This window comes from Dermacentor variabilis, chromosome 9 (assembly GCF_050947875.1).
Source record: "Dermacentor variabilis isolate Ectoservices chromosome 9, ASM5094787v1, whole genome shotgun sequence".
NCBI classification, from domain to species: Eukaryota; Metazoa; Arthropoda; class Arachnida; order Ixodida; family Ixodidae; genus Dermacentor; species Dermacentor variabilis.
Genome location: NC_134576.1, coordinates 83590061 through 83613015, shown reverse-complemented (window position 1 = coordinate 83613015; position 22955 = coordinate 83590061). Strand labels below are relative to the sequence as shown.

At 47.6% G+C, this 22955-nt stretch overlaps 1 protein-coding gene across 1 annotated transcript in view; it reads right to left on the bottom strand.

Moving 5' to 3' along the window:
• The window catches only part of LOC142558420 (calcium-activated chloride channel regulator 1-like), a 116253-nt gene that overhangs the window by 23431 nt on the left and 69867 nt on the right, over positions 1 to 22955 (bottom strand). The window contains exon 8 of the mRNA XM_075670555.1: positions 16875 to 17142. Coding sequence (XP_075526670.1) covers positions 16875 to 17142 — 268 coding nt within the window. The remainder of the gene's footprint in view (positions 1 to 16874; positions 17143 to 22955) is intronic.

The window sequence follows — 22955 nt, the reverse complement described above, 5'->3', positions numbered from 1 at the left end:
ATCACCACTTGTTGGGAGCTCTGTTTAGCGGAGGCAAGGAATGCACGTTTTGAGAGCTTGAGAACGGAGAATCGACTGGCTTTATTCAAGAGTGAATTCAGGATTGTTGAGGGGCAGTGTGGCGCCCCAGTAGGGCAGCCGCTTCTGTTGCAAGAAAGAGCAGATATTATTGGCCCCTACGGCAGAGCAAACTGTATTTCCGGGGCACTGTTGGGGAAACTACGGGGCGCATGGTCGCTGTACATTAATGATATGGCAATAACTAGGCTATCACAGTATAAATATCTAAGAGCATACACATAATTTTAATTGGCGGCGTCATGTCGACTACGTAATAGTTAAAGCAGGCCAGATACGGAGGTTTCTTCTCTGAATTGCAGATACATTTATTTGAACTTCTAAGGAGCTACGTTATTAGACATTCGTGAGGTCGCGCCCTTGAGTACGCATGGTTGTTTGGGACCTACCAATATGGAAGACGTCGCTAAGTTTTAAAGGGTGCATAATTTGCCAACTTGCTTTGTCGCTGGACAATATGACAGAAACCTTAGTGCCACCCGTGTAAAAGAGGCTGTGAAGTCACATAGTTTAGACCATCGTCGTCGTGCAGTTCACCTGAAAATTTTCTAAGATATCTACTGCTCTGTTGTTGGCATCCACAGGGGCGAGTACCTGAGGGAACCTACACAGCGAGGTGACCTCAAGCAGAGAGTACGCGAATACTCCTATAAAACGGAATTATTTATTATTTCGTTCTTTCGACAACGATTCGCAAGTGGAACCGGTTGCCTCTTTCGATTGTAGTGGTTTCTTTTAATGATGATTTCTTTTACATGGTTAACTAGCTGATTCGATTAGCTGTACTTTCTGCATGCCGTGAATGATTGACATTGTTTAAGGTGTCACTTTGCGTTTGTTGATTGACATATAATTTTTTTCGATAGTTCTCACTTACATTTTAATTTTTGCTTGTCTGCACTTTTGTTCCGTTGAATCATTTGCTAATGTGATGTTAACTGCATCTGAATGATGTGTATGCAACTAATTTCCCCTTCCCTATCTGTTTATAACGCCTGCTGGCGATATGGCCACAACCTCAATAAATAAGTAGAAGGCCCTCACCCCACTTGTATCAAACATTAGGTAAAAATCAGTGCTAAGAAGACAGACGCTGTACAAAACAAGCACAACTCAAAAACCGATGTTAGCAATAATGTATCACACATAAAAACGTCCAATAACACGAACAGCATTTGATCAAATATAAAACACTTGTAGAGGCTTGTGGCGGCGCGTCAATTGTAAGCAGCAGGTCCCGTGTTAAGAATATAACTAGCCCCGCGTGAAAGTGCCACAAGAATAAAACACGCTAACGCGGCCGGCCTCATTGGCCGCATCTCCGAACCCCTTGTGGGAACCATCGGCAGCCTGACTGCTCAGATAGAACATACCCTTAGCGCGCAGCTTATCTATCGGAGTGCCTCCACACACCTAAAGCACTAGAGATATTTGACGGTTCCGTTCAAGAAATTTCTCAACCGCCTTTTTCTTTTATGCAGTCCTTGACAACCAATAATAATTCTTCGGAGGAAACAGAATATATCATCTCTTGCACGTCTTCTAAAAATATAGATCCAATCCTCCGATTTCCAGGCAATACCTTAGCGCCATACCCCTAACATGTTGTGTTAAAGGGATCCTCTAACATGGAAGCTTAGTAAAGTGCGTTTTACGAAAATCTACTCATTTATTTCACCCACGTGCCGATTTCTGTGATGGCTGGTCCGAAAGGAATAAGCGCTACAGCTTTCTTCTGCTGGCTATCGGAGTAAGGACTGCCAAAATGCTGTGTGGAAGGGTTTCTACTTTTGATGTTCCTCCTGTAAGGCCGCCCATTTGGAGTTGCTGTTTCAATAGTACCTGCCCAAAGAAACACCATTCCATTGTTTTACTCGTTCAATTCATTTCGGCCGGGGCTTCGGCAGTAAAGGTCAAGAAATGTTACATAATTTCTGGGCCATATGTGAATTCTCACTAGCGTAATGTGTGTAACGAAAGTCATCATCATCATCAGCCTGGTTACGCCTACTGCAGGGCAAAGGCCTCTCCCATACTTCTCCTACTACCCCGGCCATGTACTAATTGTGGCAATGTTGGCCCTGCAAAATTCTTAATCTCATCCGCCCAGCTAACTGTCTGCCACCCCCTGCTACGCTTCCCTTCCCTTGGAATCCGGTCTGTAACCTTTAACGACCATCGGTTATCTTCCCTCCTCATTACATGTCCTCCTGCCCATCCTCATTTCTTTTTCTTGATTTCAACTAAGATGTCATTAACCCGCGTTTGTTCTGTCACCCAATCTGCTCTTTTCTTATCCGTTAACGTTACACCCATCATTCTTCTTTCCACAGCTCGTTGCGTCGTCCTCAATTTGCGTAGGACCTCTTTCGTAAGCCTCCTGGTTTCGGCCACGTACGTGAGTACTGATAAGACGCAGCTGTTATACACGTTTCTCTTGAGGCATAATGACAACCTGCTGTTCATGATCTGAGAATGACTGCCAAACGCACCCCTCCCCATTCTTATTCTTCTGATTATTTCAGTCTTATGATCCGGATCCGCGGTCACTTCCTGCCCTAAGTAGATGTGTTCCCTTACCACTTCCAGTGCCTCGCTACCTATCGTAAACTGCTATTCTCTTCCGAAACTGTTAAACAATACTTTAGTTTTCTGCTGATTAAATTTAGACCCAGCCTTCTTCATCACCTCTCCAGGTCAATGAGCATGCATTGCAATTGGTCCAATGAGTTACTAAGCAAGGCAATATCATCAGCAAATGGCAAGTTACTAAGGTATTCTCCATTAACTCTTATCCCCAAATCTTCCCAATCCAGGTCTCCGAATACCTCCTGTAATCACGCTGTGAATAGCATTGCAGAGATCGTATCTCCCTGCCTGACGCCTTTCATTATTGGGATTTCGTTGCTTTCTTTATAGAGGACTACGGTGGCTGTGGAGCCGCTATAAATATCTTTCACTAATTTTACATATGGCTCGTCTACACCTTGATTCCGTAATGCCTCCATGACTGCTGAGGTTTTGACAGAATCAAACGCTTTCTCGTAATCAATGAAAGCTATATATAAGCTTTGGTTATATTCCACAGATTTCTCTATCGCCGGATTGATAGTGTGAATATGGTCTGTTGTTGAGTAGTCTTTACGAAATCCTCACTGGTCCTTTGGTTGACAGAAGTCTAAGGCGTTCTTGATTCTATTTGCAATTAACTTAGCAAATACTTTGCAGGCAACGGATAGTGGGCTGATCGGTCTATAATTTTTCAAGTCTTCGGCGTCCCCTTTCTTATGGAATAGGATTATGTTAGCGTTGTTCCAAGCTTCCGGTACGCTGGAGGTCATGAGCCATTACGTATACAGGGTGGCCACTTTTTCTAGAACAATCTGCCCACGATACTTCAACAAATCTGCTGTTACCTGATCCTCCCCAGCTGCCTTCCCCCTTTGCATAGCTCCGAAGCCTTTCTTTACTTCTTCCGGCGTTACTTGTGGGATTTCAAATTCCTCTAGACTATTCTCTCTTCCATTATCTTCATGGTTGCCGCTGGTACTGTATGAATCTACATAAATCTCCTCAGCCACTTGAACTATCTCATGCATATTAGTAATGATATTGCCGGCTTTGTCTCTTAACGCATACATCCGATTCTTGCCTATTACCAGTTTCTTCTTGACTGTTTTTAGGCTTCTTCCGTATTCTATCCATATTATAGTTCCTTATGTCGGCTCTCTTACGCTTGTTGATTAACATGGAAAGTTCTGCCAGTTCTATTCTAGCTCTCGGTTTAAAGGCTTTCATACATTGGCGTTTCTTGATCAGATCTTTCGTCTCCTGCGATAGCACTGGTATCCTGTCTAACAGAGTTAGCACCAGCTTCTATTGCCCACTCCTTATTGATGCCCATAAAATTGTCGTTCATTGCTTCAACACTAAGGTCTTCTTCCTGAGTTAAAGCCGAATACCTGTTCTGTAGCTTGATCCAGAATTCCTCTATTTTCCCTCTTACCGCTAACTCATTGATCGGCTTCTCAAGTGCCAGTTTCTTCAGTTCCCTCCTCATGTCTAGACTAATTCGAGTTTTTACCATCATATGGTCCCTGCAGTGCACCTTACCGAGCACGTCCACATCTTGTATGATGCCAGGGTTAGCGCAGAGAATAAAGTCTCTTTGATTTCTAATCTCGCCATTGAGGCTCCTCCGCGTCCAATTTCGGCTATCCCGCTTGCGGAAGAAGGTATCCATTATCCACAAATTCTTCTGTTCTGCAAGCTCTACTAATAACTCTCCCCTGCCATTCCTAGAGCATATGCCATATTTCCCCACTGACTTGTCTCCCAGCCTGGTTCTTGCCTACCCTGGCATTGAAGTCGCTTATCAGTATAGTGTATTTTGTTTTGACTTTACCTGTCGCCGATTGGCAGCAAAAGTAAAATGCTGTTAATACGTAAACAGTTTTGACACGTGTGCAGCGGCAAATAATGGAATGCCATAATATCAGCATATGGCCTTCGATAGCCTGCTGTCAACAATACCCTGCTATCAGCAATGTGATTGTTATAAAACTAAGGGCTAGAGGGAGCGCAGGCACCAGCTAATATTCGGACGATGGATGGCGTTCATCTTCAAGATGAAGAATGCAAGGTTATCGCGCAGCGAAATCAGCTCACAGCGCCGCACGCGAGCCAGCCCAGCCTCGTTGTCCTTGTCATCCAAAGAATACTCGCACGTTTCACTCCTCAGTTCGCAGACGATGCCCGCTGGGCGAGTAGTGCAGAATGCTGACGGTAGAATGGCTTAAGGCACGCGACATGGGTCAGCTGTGTCTTTGTGGAGCGGTGACCATTGCTTGCGACGCTAGAGATAACATACATAACGTCACTGAAGCGCTCGGCAATGACGAATGGAATGGTGTAGCGGACCAAGATCATCCGATACACACCACGTTTGCGGACCGGTGTCTAGAACCAGTATAAGCAATATAGGACACGGTCCGATGGCGGGCGTCGTGACGGATCTTTGAGCGCTGTTGAGATGTCAGAGTTCGGGGGCGTGCGTTGTGACGGACATGGGCTCGGCACAATGTCTCGCCAAGCGACTACGGTTGATGACTGGGCGAGTTTGTACTCCATTCTAAAAGTGGTACAGCGCAACATAAAATGGAAGAAAACAAGCCGAGCCGGGCAGATATAGGAACAGAGCGCACTGTTCCTTTATCTGGCCGGCTAGGCTTGTTTCTTTCTATGTTGTGCTGTACCAGTTTTAGAATGCCAACCGAAGTTTCCACGTCTGCCGTAAAAGAAAAATTGAGTCGACACAGACGCGAGGAGAGTCAGCGTAAAGCAGATAACATGGATGGTGACTTGTGGTCTCGTGCTTCGCGTTGTTGTAGGCTTTAGTTATTTTGTGCTTGTAGTCGACATAAATGGATAACATGTTCGCAAGAGTTTTGTTCGGGCGCTCTACGAGACCATTGGCCTGCGGGTGATATGGAGTGGCACGGTGCACCTGGCAGGTGGACAGGCGCAGGATCCTCTCAACATCGTCGGCGGCGAACTGGCACCCGCGGTCACTGATGATGACTCGTTGAGGACCGTGGCATAGAGTTATAAGGCGAAGCATAAACTGCGATACGTGGTAGGCCGTTGCTGCAGGTACTGCCGCAGTTTCTGCGTAGCACTTCAGATGGTCGGCACAGACGACTACACACCGATTGGCATTGTCTGATTGCGGAAATTAGCAGTGTAGACCGACACCAACAGCCTCGAAGGCAGAGCTTGGAGGCGGCACAGGATGAAGAAGTATGGGAGGCGCATTCGTGGGAAGCTTGTGAACTTGTCATTCTTCCTATGATTGGACGATGTTAGGAACGGCCGGCAGAGGTGCCGACATGCAAAGCTTTCTCTGCCAGCTGCAGTAGTGGGGTGGTCGTTTTCTAAGAACCGACCGTCAGTCTCCAGCCGAAGGGCGCCACTTGGTCTACTGTGGAGACTTGCTTTGAAACGGCGACAAAGCGTCGTTCCGCAGCCTCTTGGCATCACGATCTCTGTCTGCTGCGGCGACTCACTGTGTTAGGAGGAGAACACACTGAGTCAGCAACTCTTCGTCGCCGGAATACCGAGGCGAGGTTGACGAGCCAGGCTTTGTTAGTGAACTCGCCACCACCGACGTGGTCTGTCGGGAGTGGATGAGTTCCCGAGGGAATGTATTTGGCAGCCCCGTCCCACGCGCCTTTCAAGACGCAAGACCCAGTTCTGCGAAGACCGCCTCACCTCGGTGGGGGCAGAGAAACCTGTGCGGAAGTGTGTGTGTAAGCCCTCCCGCTGAAAGGCGGCTCGGCTACGACGACTCTGGTCGAACGTTTTCCCTCACCTAGGGATCTAGGGAGGACAGAGTGTATTTAAGGAGCTGTTGCGCGGCTCCTCAGTGTGCTTTTCTGTCGCAGTCATGCTAGGCTGATGAACCGCAACGTCCGCATGTATATACTGCAAATAAACAAATATTCTTCGTTCTCGATGGGAACAAGTCTCTCACTTCCACAACGTCCTCAGCGTGGATGAGTTGGACGATGGCATCGGCCAGCTACCATCTAATTCATGCCCGACTCCAATCATTACAACGCCTGTGATTGGAGCCAATCACAGACATCCACTCTCTCAGGAGGTGGACGGAAAGGGTGTGATCGCGTCTTCTATCCCCTCGGCGCCCGCCATTTCCCGCCAGTTTAGGCCCTGCACTCAGAAGGGAAGGCCGCATTTGGTTCGTTTGCCCGACGAGTAGGCTGCGTTGAAGGAACGGCAGTGGGAGCGGGCGACACGTCGTGCGTTCAGCTGAAAAACAGGTGGTGGTTTATGAACGCCGCCGGAAACTCGCTCGAGAAAAGGCTCGTCGTCGACGTGCCTACCTTGCCGTGAGGGAGCGTGAAGCCGAGGCGTTACGACAACGGAGAAGCCGCGGATCCCGAACTTCACTTGCACCCCTCCTCACAGTATTGGAAGGGCGGTCAATTCTTTTTTCGTGTCGAGTCGCATCTTGGGCCAGTAGAACTTTTGATGGAGGCGGTGAAACATTCGGACAAAGCCTATTAAGCTGCAGGTTCCGCCATTCCGCCATTGGGCGTCAAGCGAAGAACGTGCGAACGTGAAGTGCGTGGAACGACGGAAAGCGGGTGGGCTCCTTGGCCTGAATAATTTTTCTTGTAGAGGATGTCGTCATGGATTACGAAACATCTTGGGTTGGCGTGCTCTTTCGCATAGGCGAACAGGGGATCTAAGCCACGGTCGTCAGGTTGTGCGTGTTGGAATGTCGCGAGATCAGGGAATGGGGCGTCGATAGCGTCGATATACTGATCGAAGTTGTCGGCTTCGCACTCAGTCGTAGGAAGAGGTAGGCGCGATCTGCAGTCAGTCTCTGTGTGGCGGTTACCGCTTTTGTAGCGTAGTACCAAGTCAAACTCTTGTAAGCGCAAAGCCCATGGCGCAAGTCGGCCATAGGGGTCACGTAGGCTCATCAATCAACAAAGGGAATGATGGTAGTTGGTGACTGTGAAACAACGGCCATATACGTATCCGCGAAGCATGCGAACGGCGAAAACCACTGCCAGGCACTCCTGTTCTGTCACTATATAGTTGCGATCTGCCTTGCTCAATGAACGGCTTGCATAAACAACCACGAGTTCAACATTGTTACGACGTTGCACGAGCCGTACCCCAAGGCCAATTCTGCTGGCATCGGTATGCATTTCTGTGTATAAGAGCAAAAGAATCAAAGTGGCACCCCGGCCCCGATGTCAGCATCAACTTTAGTTGCGTAAATGGAGAGTCAGAATCCTGTGTCCAGTGAAAGGCACGTCTTTTTGCACCAAGTCAGTCAGTAGTTGTGCCCTATGAGCAAAATTTGAAATAAAGCGGCGGAGGTATGAGCACAGGCCCAGAAAACTTCGCAGGTTCCGAAGAAATTGAGCCTTCTTGTAGTTGCTGACAGCGGCGGCTTTCTGCGGATCCGTTCTAGAGCCATGTTTCTCCCCAAAGTGTCCCAAAACCAGTGTTTCGCGTTCTCCAAAAGATTTCTTAGTTCAGCGTCAGTGCAGCTTTCTCCGGACAGGTTAGAACAAGACCAAGGTGATGGTTATGTTCCTCGAATGTTTGGCTAAAGATCACCGCATAGTCCAGATAACAAAAACATATTTCCCATTTGAGGCCTCGCAAAATTGAGTCCATATATCTTTCAAACACGACGGCGGCATTACACAAAACTAACGGCATAATTTTAAATTCGAACAAACCGTCTGGCGTTACAAAAGCTGTCTTTTCTTTGTGAGTCAGATCCATACGAACTTGCCAGTACCTGGATCGCAAGTTTACTGAGGAAAAATAAGGCACCGAATGTATGTAGTCGATAAAGTAATAGATGCGAGGAAGTGGGTGGACGTCCTTCTTGGTTATGGAGTTGAGACGTCGGCAGTTGACACAGAACCTCCATGACCTGGCATTTTTCTTAACGAATATAACAGGCGCAACCCAGGCACTCGACGATTCTTGCATAACGCAGGTGGTCAGCATCTCGATGACTTTCAATGAAATGACTTTGAACTCCGACGCCGGAACTCGGTAAGGCTTCTGCCGGAGAGGATACGCAGATCCGGTGTTAATCTTGCGATAAGTGTGCGAGCTCGGTACCTGAGTTCGGTGTGCTTTCTGTGCAAAATCAAATATTTAACGCGTCTGGCCAACAATGTAACTAAAGCTCTGCGCTCCTGCGAGGGAAGAGTCGTGCTAATCGTTTTTAAAAACTCCAATTCTGTCACGGAGATACAGCACGATCAGACTTGGCGCAGTTGCTTAGGGCTCCACTGCAAATGCCACACTCCTTTTCAAGCAGTGCAATGCACGTACTCTCCGGGAGCATGACGGACTCGGCTTTGCAGTTCACCACCCATAACTATAATTTTCCGCTAGCAAGCGAAACAAGGCAGTGAGGCGCAAACATGTTTTTCTTCATACTATGCTAGGGCAATGGCTCAATCACAATATCGATTGAACCGGTAATCGCGTTGGTTGTCGATCCATTAACTAGCATGCTGGTCATGGACCAAGGCGGAAGAGCTGAACCTTTTATTATTACATCGAAGGGGTCGCTTCGACAGGGTGGCTGCTCGGTGAGAGTAGACAATAGGACTTTCCCGGTTCCGCAATTCAGTACTGCACGGCACTCTTGCAAAGAGTGGATGCCAAGGATAACGTCATGCGTGGGATGAGCAAGTGCTGCAAATTCTGCCTTGAGGGCCTTCCCAGTGACACACAGACACGGTATATACACCGATTAGACACAAAGACGCGCAGCTTACTGCACGAAAGGTAGTAGGCTTGTCCCTATAAAAGGTAAGATTTCGGTAAAGTTATTTCCTGAAAACTAAACTCTTAGCAGAAACAGTTGTTCTGGTGTCTATCAGAACCATTGTGGTAACATCGTCAACAAGCACATGAACCTTGTTTTGAAACGTCGAAACTTCCGGAGGCCTACTTGTGTGTAATGAGGTAGTCCAGCTACCTTACCTTCATCGGCCGCGCAGGCTAGTTCCCCAGTGGCCGATACGAAAGCTGCCGCTGGGACGATGCGCGTAGTAGGTGGCGTCAGGCTTCGAACAGAGGCGAGAGGGTTACTACGGACGTTCTGCCGGTGCGCGGACTTCTGGGAATTTCAATCCGAAGGCCAGATGGTGTGATCGGGCCGTTGGCTTCGCCATGGGAATGTCGCGGATCGCTCGGAAAATGCCGTATGCGGGCGACTTCGCGTAGCGCAGAACTGGGCGATGTGTCCACGAACGCCGCACTGGGAGCACACCGTTCACGCGGCATACGAAAAGTCACGGTATTGTGGGTGTAGCCGGCAGGCAGTTTCCCATTCTAGAACGAAATGAGACGGTCGACTGTTGTAGCTGTAACTGTCACGGTGCGCATAAGGCGGCTCGACGTTACAGGCCATTGGTAATGAAACCCTTAGCGAGGCTCGTGGTTGGAGTAGCTGCGCTCGTCGAAACTCGCAGCATGGATAGTTGTGGATGGTATATGACACTGCGCGTATTTAGCTTGCACGGGAACAGAAGCATGCCGACGTACTTCCTCGCCTACAGGACGAATGGCGGAGGAAAGGCCAGCAGGTAGTGAATCATGGCATACATCGACGGTGGCGACCGTCGACCGTGACGTCGGCCAGACGTCCAAACTTCGAAGTGATGCAACGTGTTTTAAGGGCCTCGAAGGTTTGATTGATCACGTCAGCTACTGATGCCCGACTGTCCTTGTCTATGAAGAAGTGGCGAAAATCCTCGGCAATATTCCTTTGAGAATATGGCACACCTTGTCTTCTTTCGCCATTTGGGAATCCACCGACTTGCATAGTTTCAGCATCTCTTCAACGTACGTTCTCCAAGCTTTCCCGGTGACTTGGGCCCACTGCGACAACGTGTACTCCGCGCGTTTCTTCTTCGTTTCTGGGCCGCCAACGGATTTCTCAACTTCTTCCACAAGTAGTTCCCAGGTTGTCAAAGTGTCTTCATGTTTCTCAAACCATAGTAACGCAGCAAAATCAAGGAATAACGAAACGCTAGACAACTCGCTAGCAGCATTCGGACCATCTATCCACATCGCTGCCGGGCTTTCCTGTGATGGTCCGCGGCTGCCTGTGGCGTTGAGGAGAGACCCTGGCGGATGGTTGCTGGGTGTCTCGGTTTGAGTTTATTTCTTTAGTTAGTGCTGCCAAGTCCGCCCGCAAGTCCACGGCCGCGGCTAAGCTAGTACTGTTATGCTTGCGTCGTTGGCAAACGGTGTCCGTCAGGTAGCACTAGGTAGTAGGTGGCCTACCGCACACCTTTCAACACAGTTGTGACGATGTATTGCGTTTAATTACAAGATGAAAAATGCAAAGGTATCGCTTAGCGAAATGAGTGCACAGCACCGGGCGCCAGCCAGTCCAGCTTCGTTCTCCTCTTCATGCAAACTCCACTCGCACGTTTCAACATAACAGATGCATTTGGTCATCTGTTGATTATCATCACATGACGGCGGGTTACCCTACCTCTAAATGACATCAATAATGTCTAAAGTGACTTTGACTTTGAAAGGCTCTTATAAATGACGGTAGGTGTCGTTGAAGCTAATTGAGGGCGTTTAATGGTGGATATGTATTGGCTGTCAGGTTAACATTTGTTATGCGCTGAAATTGCTTAGCCTTCAACTCTTGCCTTTGGTGTAGTTGGCTAATGCATGCTCTCGCAATCATTCACCACCATCGGTCAGTGGGTTTTACTAAAAGTCACCTTTCTTTTTTTATTTATTTGGCTCCTTAAACAGTGCCTAACATGAGGTCGATGTCAAAGACCACTCGGCCTGACGAATCCTCGACCCCATCTACAGATATACAGAAAACATAGTTACAGACTATATTAAACACATGCGCCAGTTCGCGGAAACCGCACGCGATTCCGTGAAAGCTAACACGCAACAAGTAGAAACATAAGAAATACGGCATATAAACGAACATTACAGTTGCCATCTGATACATCTGCAACAGTGGGAACTTTTTCAAAGGTATCGAAGAATAAAAACAATATTATTGATCTATTTATGCTTGAATGTCAGACAAGGCAACGATATCTGGAATATACCATTTAGTAGCTAATTAGTGGTCGCCCTTTACTGGCTAGTTTTCTGTCCTTTTTGGCGCTGTTTTACACATGAGAATGCTACACCGCTGCTGCATTATTCCTATGGTCCTTTCGAAACCGTAGATATATGCATATTTCTGATAGCCTTGTTGTTTGTGAAAGGCGATATACCTGGCCACAATAAACGCTGTCTATTACCTCTGGTGAACGCTTTCAAGGGCTCTTTGTAATGGTTATCGGTAAGACACAGTATTCCTTTATTTCAAAACCACCACAAGAGGCAAACTGTACTAACACCAACACAACTTGCTCCTCGGTCGCCCCACCTTTAAAGCAACAGTGGTAAAGAGACTGAGTTGCAGGCGCTTCGTACCGTGGTTCGTGCAGTTTTCCCTCCGTATTGGCATGGAAAACTTCAACGACCTTCGTTTGCACGCGCAAATTCTCTCAGTTTCTACACATATAAGCAGAGTGCTCAGCGATTGAAACGCTATGCTCATACCGCGGGCATCTGCCGACACTTTTCGGACGCCGGGTGCGACTCTGGAGACACCGACTCGACACGTTTTCGTATCCCTTGAAAGGCGAGAGCCTTCGTGTTGTAAATCTTGCTGCGTTCGGCTGCACAGCGATTGGCCCAGCACTGACCAGTGGCGCGAAAAGCGCCCACAGCGCCACACGCGCCGAGTATCGCTTTTCAGTCGGCGAGAATTGTGCAAAGAATGCATTTCAAGCAAGATTAAACACATTTATGACATACGTGTCTGGCTGTAGTTCACTAGTCATGATCGTAATAAACGCAAAAGGGAGAGACGTAATTATCTCACGAAAACGTACAAATGACCAACTCACCGGGTCGGGGACGATTATGAACGGTGATACTAGATTCAGGGGGGAAGCCTGGAATTCGGTGCGCGTGCCTGGTCTTGCTGTCTCCGTAAATGTAAACAAAGATAGAGTACCGTCCCGCACCCGTGAACTGCGTGAAGTATCCACTGTAGATACCATCATTACTGTGCACGTCGAGATCTGCGAATTTAGGAGCAAGAGCTGGTGAACACGCACACAGCATTCGCCTGCCCTTACACGAAAGCAAGTCCGTATACTGTAGTTATGCGACGTCGTCTGTAGCACAAGGTTGCTTGTCTATTCCGAACAACAGCAAGTCTATTTCGGTTCTTCACAGGTATATAGGATATTTAGCGTCGCAAGTTTATTACTGCCACGATAATGACACAATTGTGGCGTATACATACGGCCAGCACCGCCGTAATGGCCTCCGTGATAAGTCTCGGTATTAACGTCGCAGAACCAGTCAGACGCATAGGCACTTCAAGGTCATGGAATACACTGTGGATGCTAAAGCGCTAAGTTTGGCAAAAAAATATAAACTATGGGGTTTTACGTGCCATAACCCCGATCTCATTACGAGGCACGCAGTAGTGGTGGACTTCGGAAATTTAGACCACCCGGGGTTCTTTAACCTGCGCCTAAATCTAAATAGACGGGTCTTTTCGCATTTCTCCCCCGTCGATGCGGCTGCCATGGCCGGGATCCAATCCCGCGACCTCATGCTACTAAGCCCCCACCAGGTAGCCACTAATCAACGGCGGCGGGTCGACATGTCAGAGAAAAGAGACCAGTACGTCATGGCATAACCTGGCATAACTGTCTCATCCCGAAGGGTTCTTTAGACGCGAGTGAGGCACAGTCCGAATCAATTTACCGACAAATATTTTGAGGACTGAGGCGCTACTGTCGGGAGGTGTTTATTGGAGGAGCAAGCATGGGCGATCGGTTGTCATGATCGCTGTGGCTGGTGCGTGGATTTGCCTGAACAGCGCATATCTGGCCTTAAATCGTCTCAAAGTCATTTCACAAATAATAATCCAACGTCTCGCGGTGATTACGCGTGATCGCCCAGGCTAATTGCCTTGCTGTTTTCAAAAAGCTATATGAGTGCTTGGAAATCGATAAAAATTAATTATTGTCAAATAAACAAAATTGAAGCTGAAAAATACAAAGATTCCATAAATACGCAGGTAATAACCACAGGTTCATCGCAGGTCATTGGTTGCAACGCCGGCATTTTCCTTAACAAGTTTTGTAGCAAACACTATGACAGTCCATTCTGCTGTGAAAAGGAAAGAACAGAAATGAGGTGCAAAAAAAGGAGAAATTAAGTGGACGCACAATGACCCTATAGTTATTGACTTCATTAGTGGAGCCCTGGCAGTGTTGTGTTCGAATGCGCGTTGTGGTCAGGTGCACTAGCATCGGGTGGGTATACCTGAACTCCCCAGATTTTATCTAGGGACTTTATCTAGGGACCTTAGGCATAGCGCGCATGCGCTGACTTAAGCGTAAGAGACAATAAAGGTGACGCTGACTGGAACGGTTATCTGTAGATCTCATCTCGTCCTTGCCCCCGTGTTTCGAGCCGCCTTTGCAGGCTGCTAGTTCTGCTCCGAGGCAACTTTCACCTCGAATGCCACATCGATTCCATAGCGTTGCCCACGTGCATTGCTGGAGTACTCTCCGAGAAGTTTCAGCGCAAGTCTTAAACCTTGCTACCGTCGTGAACGCTACATTCTCAATGGCCAAAACTGGGCCGTCTGACGAAAGCTTCCGGGGCCTGCGAAGTAACCGTCGATGGAACGGACTAGAATACTGTTTTCGAAAAAAAATTGCTGAAATGCAGGCGCGTAGCTACTGGTAGACGTCTATGGCTAGTCATGCCTCTTTTGACGTTATCGCGGTTGTTATAGGTGGAAATGTTTCAGAGAATAAGTATAACGCAAGAAAAGTCAAGCGATATGATCACGCAAGGTAGTAGGTTTGCTTTGTCTTGAAGCCATGTGTTGCTTCTTTAATTTTCTCGCGTGTTCACAGCAGCATTCTCAACAGCTTTTTTTACCGTAAGAGAGTGGTTCAGTGTCATTTGAAATATTTTTTGCAAAACCGTGATAAGTAAATGGTGCTTCCACTATTTTCATATTTTATACTCTGCGACAACCTACCATTGAAAAATAAAACATATAGATTAGATGCGACAAAGTAAATAACCGAAAATTAGCAGGACTGCGGCAACTCAAAAACAAGAACAAAATATGTTACGTTAGTCATGTGAATACCACGTCAAAGAAATTATTTTTCATTTCTCCATGCTAGTCTCGTATGCCAACTTTTGATGATAACTGCTGCACCAAATTTGGCGATTACCCGCCGTGGTTGCTCAGTGACTATAGTGTTGGGATGCTGAGCACGGAGGTCGCGGGATCGAATCCCGGCCACGGCGGCCGCATTTCGATGGGGGCGAAATGCGAAAAACACCCGTGTACTTAGATTTAGGTGCACGTTAGAGAACCCCAGGTGGTCGAAATTTTCGGAGTCCTCCACTGCGGCGTGCCTCATAATCAGAAAGTGGTTCTGGCACGCAAAACCCCATATAATTTTTTTTTAATTTGGCGATTATAAACTAAATCACAGAATCAATGGCGCTATACCACGGAGCAATAAATGATGTGTAAAGGTACCTCTAGCGATCTCCTCTCCACTTCAGATAGGTGAGAAAGATGTGCTTAAACCCAATCGCCGCGAATTGGCATTCACGAAATCCACTGCGAGTGGCGTCCTTCACTTCTCTATTCGATTTCTTTGCGCATTGACTCCTTCTCTGTGGTGAAACACCCACGTGCATATCCTTTTTCTTCATTTTTCTTCGGGGGGGGGGGGAGGAGTCGGGGCCGGGCAGGACGTCCACATGACACCTTTGAGTGGGATGCATTTTTCATTGATGCCAATTGTTTTTGACATCGATTTATTTTACCGTAACTATACGTGGTGTGCGTAGCAAGTAGTTGTGTGCGAAACACTTGGCAGCAGCTTAAAATAGTGCAAATAGGGTGAGTGTAGCACAGAGCATGTGCCCCGCGGTATGTGGCGCTGTTTAATTAACCTCCTTGACACAGACCTCGATCCCTGTATTTCCGCCATTAGGGTGCGCGAACTTCACGGTGGCATCGCCAGATGGCGCGAGTGTCAAGAGTGAAGAGGAAGAGACAAGCCTGACTGCTCTACCCGCTTCATAAAAACTGCATTTCAGCTTTTCGCATATTTAGTCATTGTATAATACTTGTAGCTGTTTTCTTCTTGTTTCATGTCTAGGAAAACAAGTTTGCGGTACAGCAATTTATCAACGGCAGCGTAGACAGCAAATATTTTTCTGCGACGAAAGCAGCGCTGCTTGTGGTGGCGCGATACACAATTTATGACTTCGGTGCAACCACCGGCAGGGACACAAAATAGACCTCGGTGTCCGGGGATTGACGATAATGCCGGCGCTAATCCATTCGATTCATCTGAATAGCACACAGTTATTGCCTATGGCTTTCCTGCATTCGACATGATGAGGATGCAAAACAGGTGCGAAGAAACTAGGGCAGTGAGACACAGGGGTACCGGACCGATTTTACTACGGCTAAGCGTGTCCGCCAATGAGACAAGTTCAGGAGCCTCAGCAATTTATGACTGCAGCAGGCTGGAGCGGTGCAGGACATTCCCGGGCACCATCATGCAAGGGTGGGGGGGGGGATCATTTCCGCACCTTAGTACTAAAATCTCCAGTAAAAAACAAACGTACCCACCACGAACATGGAGCGAAAAACAGCCGCAACATAAGTTTAACAACTACGCTTGCTAATGCACGAATAAATGAAACTTGTGTATTTGTCTACGCCATTTCTGTACCCGAGGTCCCATAAACCCTTCGCAGCGCGCGCAAGACATTTTACGTACGCCACCGTGGTTGCGTGCGTGTTACAGCCTACCGGATAGTTCGAGGAATCTGGGCGGCATTAGTTCAAATACCTCTGCATTGAGCGTCCCTGGTAGCAGAAAAAAAAGTTGTCCGATTAGAGTCGCAGCTCGAAATTAGTGCTGCGGTTGTGGGAAAGGCTAGCTGCAGCCAATAAGTCCTCCTTTCATAATGGAATGCCTGGTTGGATCTTGTCGGCGTGATTTGTTGTTTGTATCTTTTTTTGTACAACAAGCATCATACTATATCAATATATAAAATGCGCAGCGCTATGTGCCAAGTTTAACGAGAAGAAATTATTTCAGCGATGCTCTTACCCTGACCGCTGTCAAACAGTGGAATGCACCAAATCCCCTGCGTGTTGATCACCACCGCCATAACTTTTGCGCCAATGACAACTTTCTCGCCTTTCCACACATAGACGTCTATGAATGCTTCATCAGGTGCTCTAACCGGGTTCTTTGGCCCTCGACATGCAGCCAATACCGGCATCTTTGTAGGGTCTCTGCCTTCGGACATGACCAGGATGCTGACATTGACTCGGTCCGTGCTTGAGCTCTTCACTTGAAGCATCCATGTACCAGCCTTGAAATATAAAATTAGTCAACCAGTCAGTCAATCAGTTGATCAGTTGCTGGTTCGGTCAGTAACTCACTCGGTCACGCAATCAGTTATTTAGTTGGTCAGGCAGCCAGTCAGTCACATCACCATTACCTAAACCACCCACACCTTAGCTGCTGTGGTGTTGCACTGCTAAGCACGAGGTCGCGGGATGAAATTTCGGCAGCGCCGGCCGCATTTCCATAGAGGGGCGGGGGGGGGGGTGAAATGCAAAAACCCCTGCGCCCCGTGACACCTCGGATGACATTCCGTGACATTGTCCCGTGATATTCGGGACACCTTAAAGAACCTCAGGTGATCAAAATGAATCCGAAGTCCACCACTACGGCGTGCCTCATAATCAGGTCGTGGGTTCGGCATGCAAAAGCCCCATAATTGTAACCATTACCTAAACCACAATAAAATTGCTTCTTTTGTTCTATTTCTGGCAAACGCTGGAAATTATGAACAGAGAAAGGAATTATGGAAGGAACCGTCCTTGATGACCATCAGACACAACGCGGAGCCTTGCTCGCGTGCGCGTTGTCCAAAGCGCGAACGCACTCACGTCCACCCTGTCACGCTCGCTTGAGGACCACCACGCACTTTCGCGGGCCACGACATGCCTGACGACGTCGTATGGGAACTGGAGGCGCTCTCAGACCTGACACAGCGCACCTAATTTGTCTTCGGCAAAGTGCTTTCAAAAGTGCGAATCTGCGTCCCGCAAGTGGTGGCCTTCCAATCGGCGACGCTTGGCCTCTGTAGCCCGTTCGGCAGCCCTCGGCTTCGCCTACCGCTTCTTGGCCAAGCTTATCAATTCGACCCGTCGCTTCACCTGCTCCTGCCTCGCCGCTTTGGTACGCATCGCGTACCTCTGCAGTACCTCAATGTTCCTCTTCCACTTGATACTTCTGGAGGGCCCATTTTTGTATCTACAAGTGGAGGCCTACGCGCAACACGGCAAAACTGGCTCAACCGAGCCCCGTCTACTTGTGGCACGCAAACCCGCACAGGGCCCAGTGGAGGAGCCAAGCACTAGCGATGCGTGAGCGAGCGCGTGAGAGAGAGAGCATGCGCGTGGAGCGAGGAGGGGGCCGAGTCAACAGCGGCCGCCTAGCAGGCACATTAAGGAGCGCGCGCATCGGCGACAAACTCGGTGGCCTTGGACGGCCTCGCATTTGACCTTCGCTGCTACTAGGTCCAGGAACGCTTCACGTTTTAGAAGTGCATTCTTGTATACAAATGGACAGTGTGGATTCAATAGACAAACAGAAGTCGGAGATGGCACAATAGGACAAAATTTCCACCTCACAGGTGCTGAATTTCCGCAAGATGCTCATACTAGAGGAATGGTAGAAAAAACTTTAAGACAGTACATCCAGAGGCACGATAGCTGTAAGGTCATAATCACAACATGAAAGAGCACTATAGTAGAATGTTATTTACCGAACTCACAAAATACCACCACGGGATCTAACGCAATAAAAGTGTTGTTTAAGTCTTAAGAAAAGATTAGAAAGAAAAGATTAGTCTTAAGGAAAGAATAGAAAAGAAAATATTGGCACTCAGTTCCATCACAATTCGGAGGCTAGCTTAGCCAACCGCAATATGCAGTTGAACGCGGAGCCGGAAAAGAGTAGACGCCGCTGTGACTTGTTTCCGCTTCAATAATGGCGATGGTGGAAAAAAGGTTTCAGATGGGCCACAAGCAAAAGTTTGAAGCAAGGCACGTCTAAGTCAAACAAGATCGTACGAAGCCCTTGTGAGCAATTTTGGAATGCACGACAGTAAACTGTTAAAGGTTTTGCCAAAACCACGGTGCATAGCGACAACAAATGTTCGCATCCACAACACCTTGCTTCTGCTTCTGCTTGACCGACACCAAATCAAGAAGTTGATTTTAAATGTCAAATATTCTAGCAGTACCGCTGGCTTACGACGGGTTTGTGCATTTATTTGATTATTTGAAACTCATGACATGGTTTGACGTAATTAACAACACCTGTATTCGTGTATTTCAAAGAAAACCTTGGTGGCCTTGCGTTCCCGAATTCTATCTTCCCCTCCCGCTGTGTTCGTTGCAGCCAATGTTTGATCTTCTCTTTCACAAACATACACCTGAAAATAAAATTGATGTCCACCTTTTTTGTAGCACGAAGCTACAAGATAAATCCACACAGGTTTCTCAGAAAGAAAGCTTCCGAGTTGTAGGAAATTTTATCCTGGTCGGGTAATGCGAAGTTTTCTTCAACCGCAAAGCTTTGTTTCTGAGAAAACGGTGTGGGTTTTCTTTGTAGCTTCGTGATAAAATAGGGATAGATGTCGTTTCTTTTTTTCTTTTCATGAACATCCCTCCACTTTGCGGGCCTCCGCAGAACTGATCTGCCAAACACAGACGCCATTCTGCAGCTTCCTCTCCCGTGTACTCTCCTAAAGTTCCAACAACTTGCCGCTGTCTTGAGAGGCCAGTATTGCCGCATTGCTCACAACTTGGAATTGCGATAATGCGTCAACGTTCCGATGTCGCTGGTGTGTCCGACTCATTATATCAAAGCAATGTTTTTGCCAATCGCAAAGCGTTTTCGTGTGCTGAGAGGCAAAGTGACTTCCAGGAATATCAATACAGTGTCCAATGAACTGGCTTCGATAAGCTCCGTATAGCTGTTCACATTTTTGAGACTGAATTGGCTGAACACATGATGGACGTACCCTTTGTTACGATTGGCGTTTAGCACTGCTGTGCCCGGCATCCATCCCAGACAAATGAGGCTCCGCCGGCGAGCGCGCAGCTATGAAAGGCTCTCCACACTGGCATCGTTGTTTTTTCAGAACCAGGGAGCTGGCGACTAAATCAGACGAACGCCCGCTTGGACTAGACTCAACCCGACATAGACTGCAACGCGCAGACAAAGGAGCTCACTTGGAGGCGGTCAAAACCCACTGCCCTCCGTGGAAGCAATGAGTACAGCGAAGACCACTCTACCTGAACCTGACCCTGACAAACGGGCCGTCACAAATGGCCCACTAATTGATAAAAGGGGCCAACGCCAAGGACTTCCGTGGAAACGACGTCGACATCAAGTTCCCAGTTTATCACGACGTTGCCTCGTACAGAGCGGACGAATGCGCAACGTTGGAGGCGGAGTCCGACAGAAGGGTGCAACGTAATGGGCGGATTTCGCGAACGGTTCGACGGTTGTGGGTGGCTGAGAAGAACAGTGAATTTACGAAATGATGGAAAGGAGAAAAAAAGCGCTGAAAAGCGAAATTTTAGTGTTTGGGGGCGGGGGGTGGGGGTGCTCATGCTCGTACTAGTGCTGGTACTCGTGCTCGTACATGGAAACCCGCATCCCGTTAATTTGTAAATAAACCCTACTATAAAGGGAAAATCAGACATCCACCCGTTCGTAGCAATCGCTAGAATTGCTACATTTGATACAATTGCTGCAATTGTTGTCGACAAATACGACTTCGCCCTGCCAGCTGCTAGCCGCCTGGTTAGCTCAGATGGTAGAGCGGCTGCCCCCGAAAGGCGGTGGTCCCGGGTTCGAGTACCGCACCAGGATGAGTTTTTCTTCAACTCTGAGGCTTTTCTTTGGAGGAAACCGTATGGGTTTCCTTTGTAGCAATTGCTACGAACGGATGGATGTCTGATTTTCCCATTAATAATTACTTCTCTCCACCTTGTGGGTTTCCGCAGAACTGCTACGTTAAGTGGACACTTTTTCTCACCTATTTGACGCCACCCCGGCCCTCTCAATCACCTGACACCTGGGACATCACCAGCCACGGCACCTTAATGGCCGCTCGGAGCCAGAATCGCAACAGTACGTACAGTCCAATTCGTCTTTTTTAAGGACGCGGAACATTCACAAGGCACAAAGCTCTGCCGCAACGGTATTCAGGAACGCTTCACACTAGCTTGAGTGAACTGGGGCTAAGATGCATACAGAGCTGCCCATCATACTCGGATGCCTTACAGTCATCATATGCTGATCAATAAAAAGGGGGAATCTACGTGCTGTAGTTCAGTGTGACGGCGATCAGAACCAGCGGGGCTCAGGGCTCGAAATTGCAACGAAAATGGCTCTGTGCAGCAAATGTTATATAGATAAGACGCAAAATCAGAAACTATGCAGCATGCGCAAGAATTGGCCTTCCACACGCCGAAACCAACAACAGCAAGGCGTAAAAGCTCGAACAGTTTCAGGCGGTGGTTAATATTACAAGAGGAGGAGCACCTACGAAAGACTCAGCGGCGGCGGCATCGCGAAAAAGTCGCATTTTCACGTTGTGGTGCATGGTTCAAATCCACGTCGCGGCTCTTCCTTTTTTTTTGCTGCTGCTGCTGCTGCTATTTGTGTGATGTCGAAAAAGACTTTTCGTACTAAGAACTGACAATGGGAAATCAATGCTAGCAGCGCGTCCTTGCTACTGCCCAGCAGTCACATCTGTTGGACAACCGGCTCATCCGCATCAGTACGTTTGTTGCGATGTTTTTACCTGTGTGACATGTCAGAACAGCACAATAAACACACCTCAACCACGTGACCCGATGTTCCCACGGACGTGACTGCCCGGCAGCAGCGAGGCCGCACTGCTTCCTGTAATCTTGTCATGTCAGCTGTAAGCGGCGAAAAAGGTTTTCGCCAAGTCTGGTAAACTGGCGCCGACAAAAAAAAAGCTTTACAGAATTATTGATCAGGTACTGAACCTACATATCCGGCGTGTCTATCCACAATATTACCTGAACGCTAATCAAAGGGCCCACTTTCGATCGTCGCTAGTAGTACTAGTAACGACTGACTGCCAGATGTTTAGCTTTCTCCCGCGAAATATTTCTTCATTTCGAGGTTTGAAAAGACGTATTCTTGTGCACTTTATTTATGTTCTATTATGAGCCTTTATCTAAAACATATTCAGCCTTTACAACAACTTCTTGCACACATGCGCACTGAATTCACAGGGCTGAATCCTCGTGAATTTGGTCAAGTGATATCGTCGGGTATAATGTGACAACAAAAACTTCGCGGAGTCGTTTCACCAAAGACGAGAGTTCTGACACGCATGCAGCGTTTGCAATTATGCTGTGTGGCACTTCTAAGAAATTGCTGACAAATGTAGGGCGCTACACTTTGCTCACGATGATGGGTTTTCGGGCACTTTTAGTGAGCACAATAGCAGAAACGTGGTAGAGTACGTGTTTTTGATTCAACGAATAGATTTCACATTGTATATCTCCTATACATTGCACAGTACCTACGTGATGTTCTGTTTTTCGCGAATAGTAGTAACTACAACATTCTTATCTAATCAAAATTATATATTTAGATTTCATACATGAATTTCTTGTTACATGCAAAATTGTTGCCTGCCACCGATCAAATTCGGCTTTTGCTATACCCAATTTTGCTTGCCTTTCGTTTTTGGATATTCTTACCTTGGCCGACCCCTCGCACTATTTTCCACGATTTAGCACTTTTAAAACATTCATGTCTTCTTTTAAGTCAGTCGTGTTTTGCGGCTAATTGTAGACGAATTATTAAAATGATACCCGAAAACATGGGTGTTTTTTTTTCGTTACATTTAGCAATAATTTGTCAGAAAGTCATGTTCGAATTTTTCAACATACTACCCATAAATTTGTTGCCAGAGTCGAGAGGGGCGCATTAGTTTGACTTTGGTTGGGGAGGCAAATTGCCTTAAAACGCCTCTGCGAGAGAGCGCAAAACAAGTTTGCAGCCCCATTTCAGACAGGCATTAAAACAAATGTATCTGAACATGGGCCGGGACAA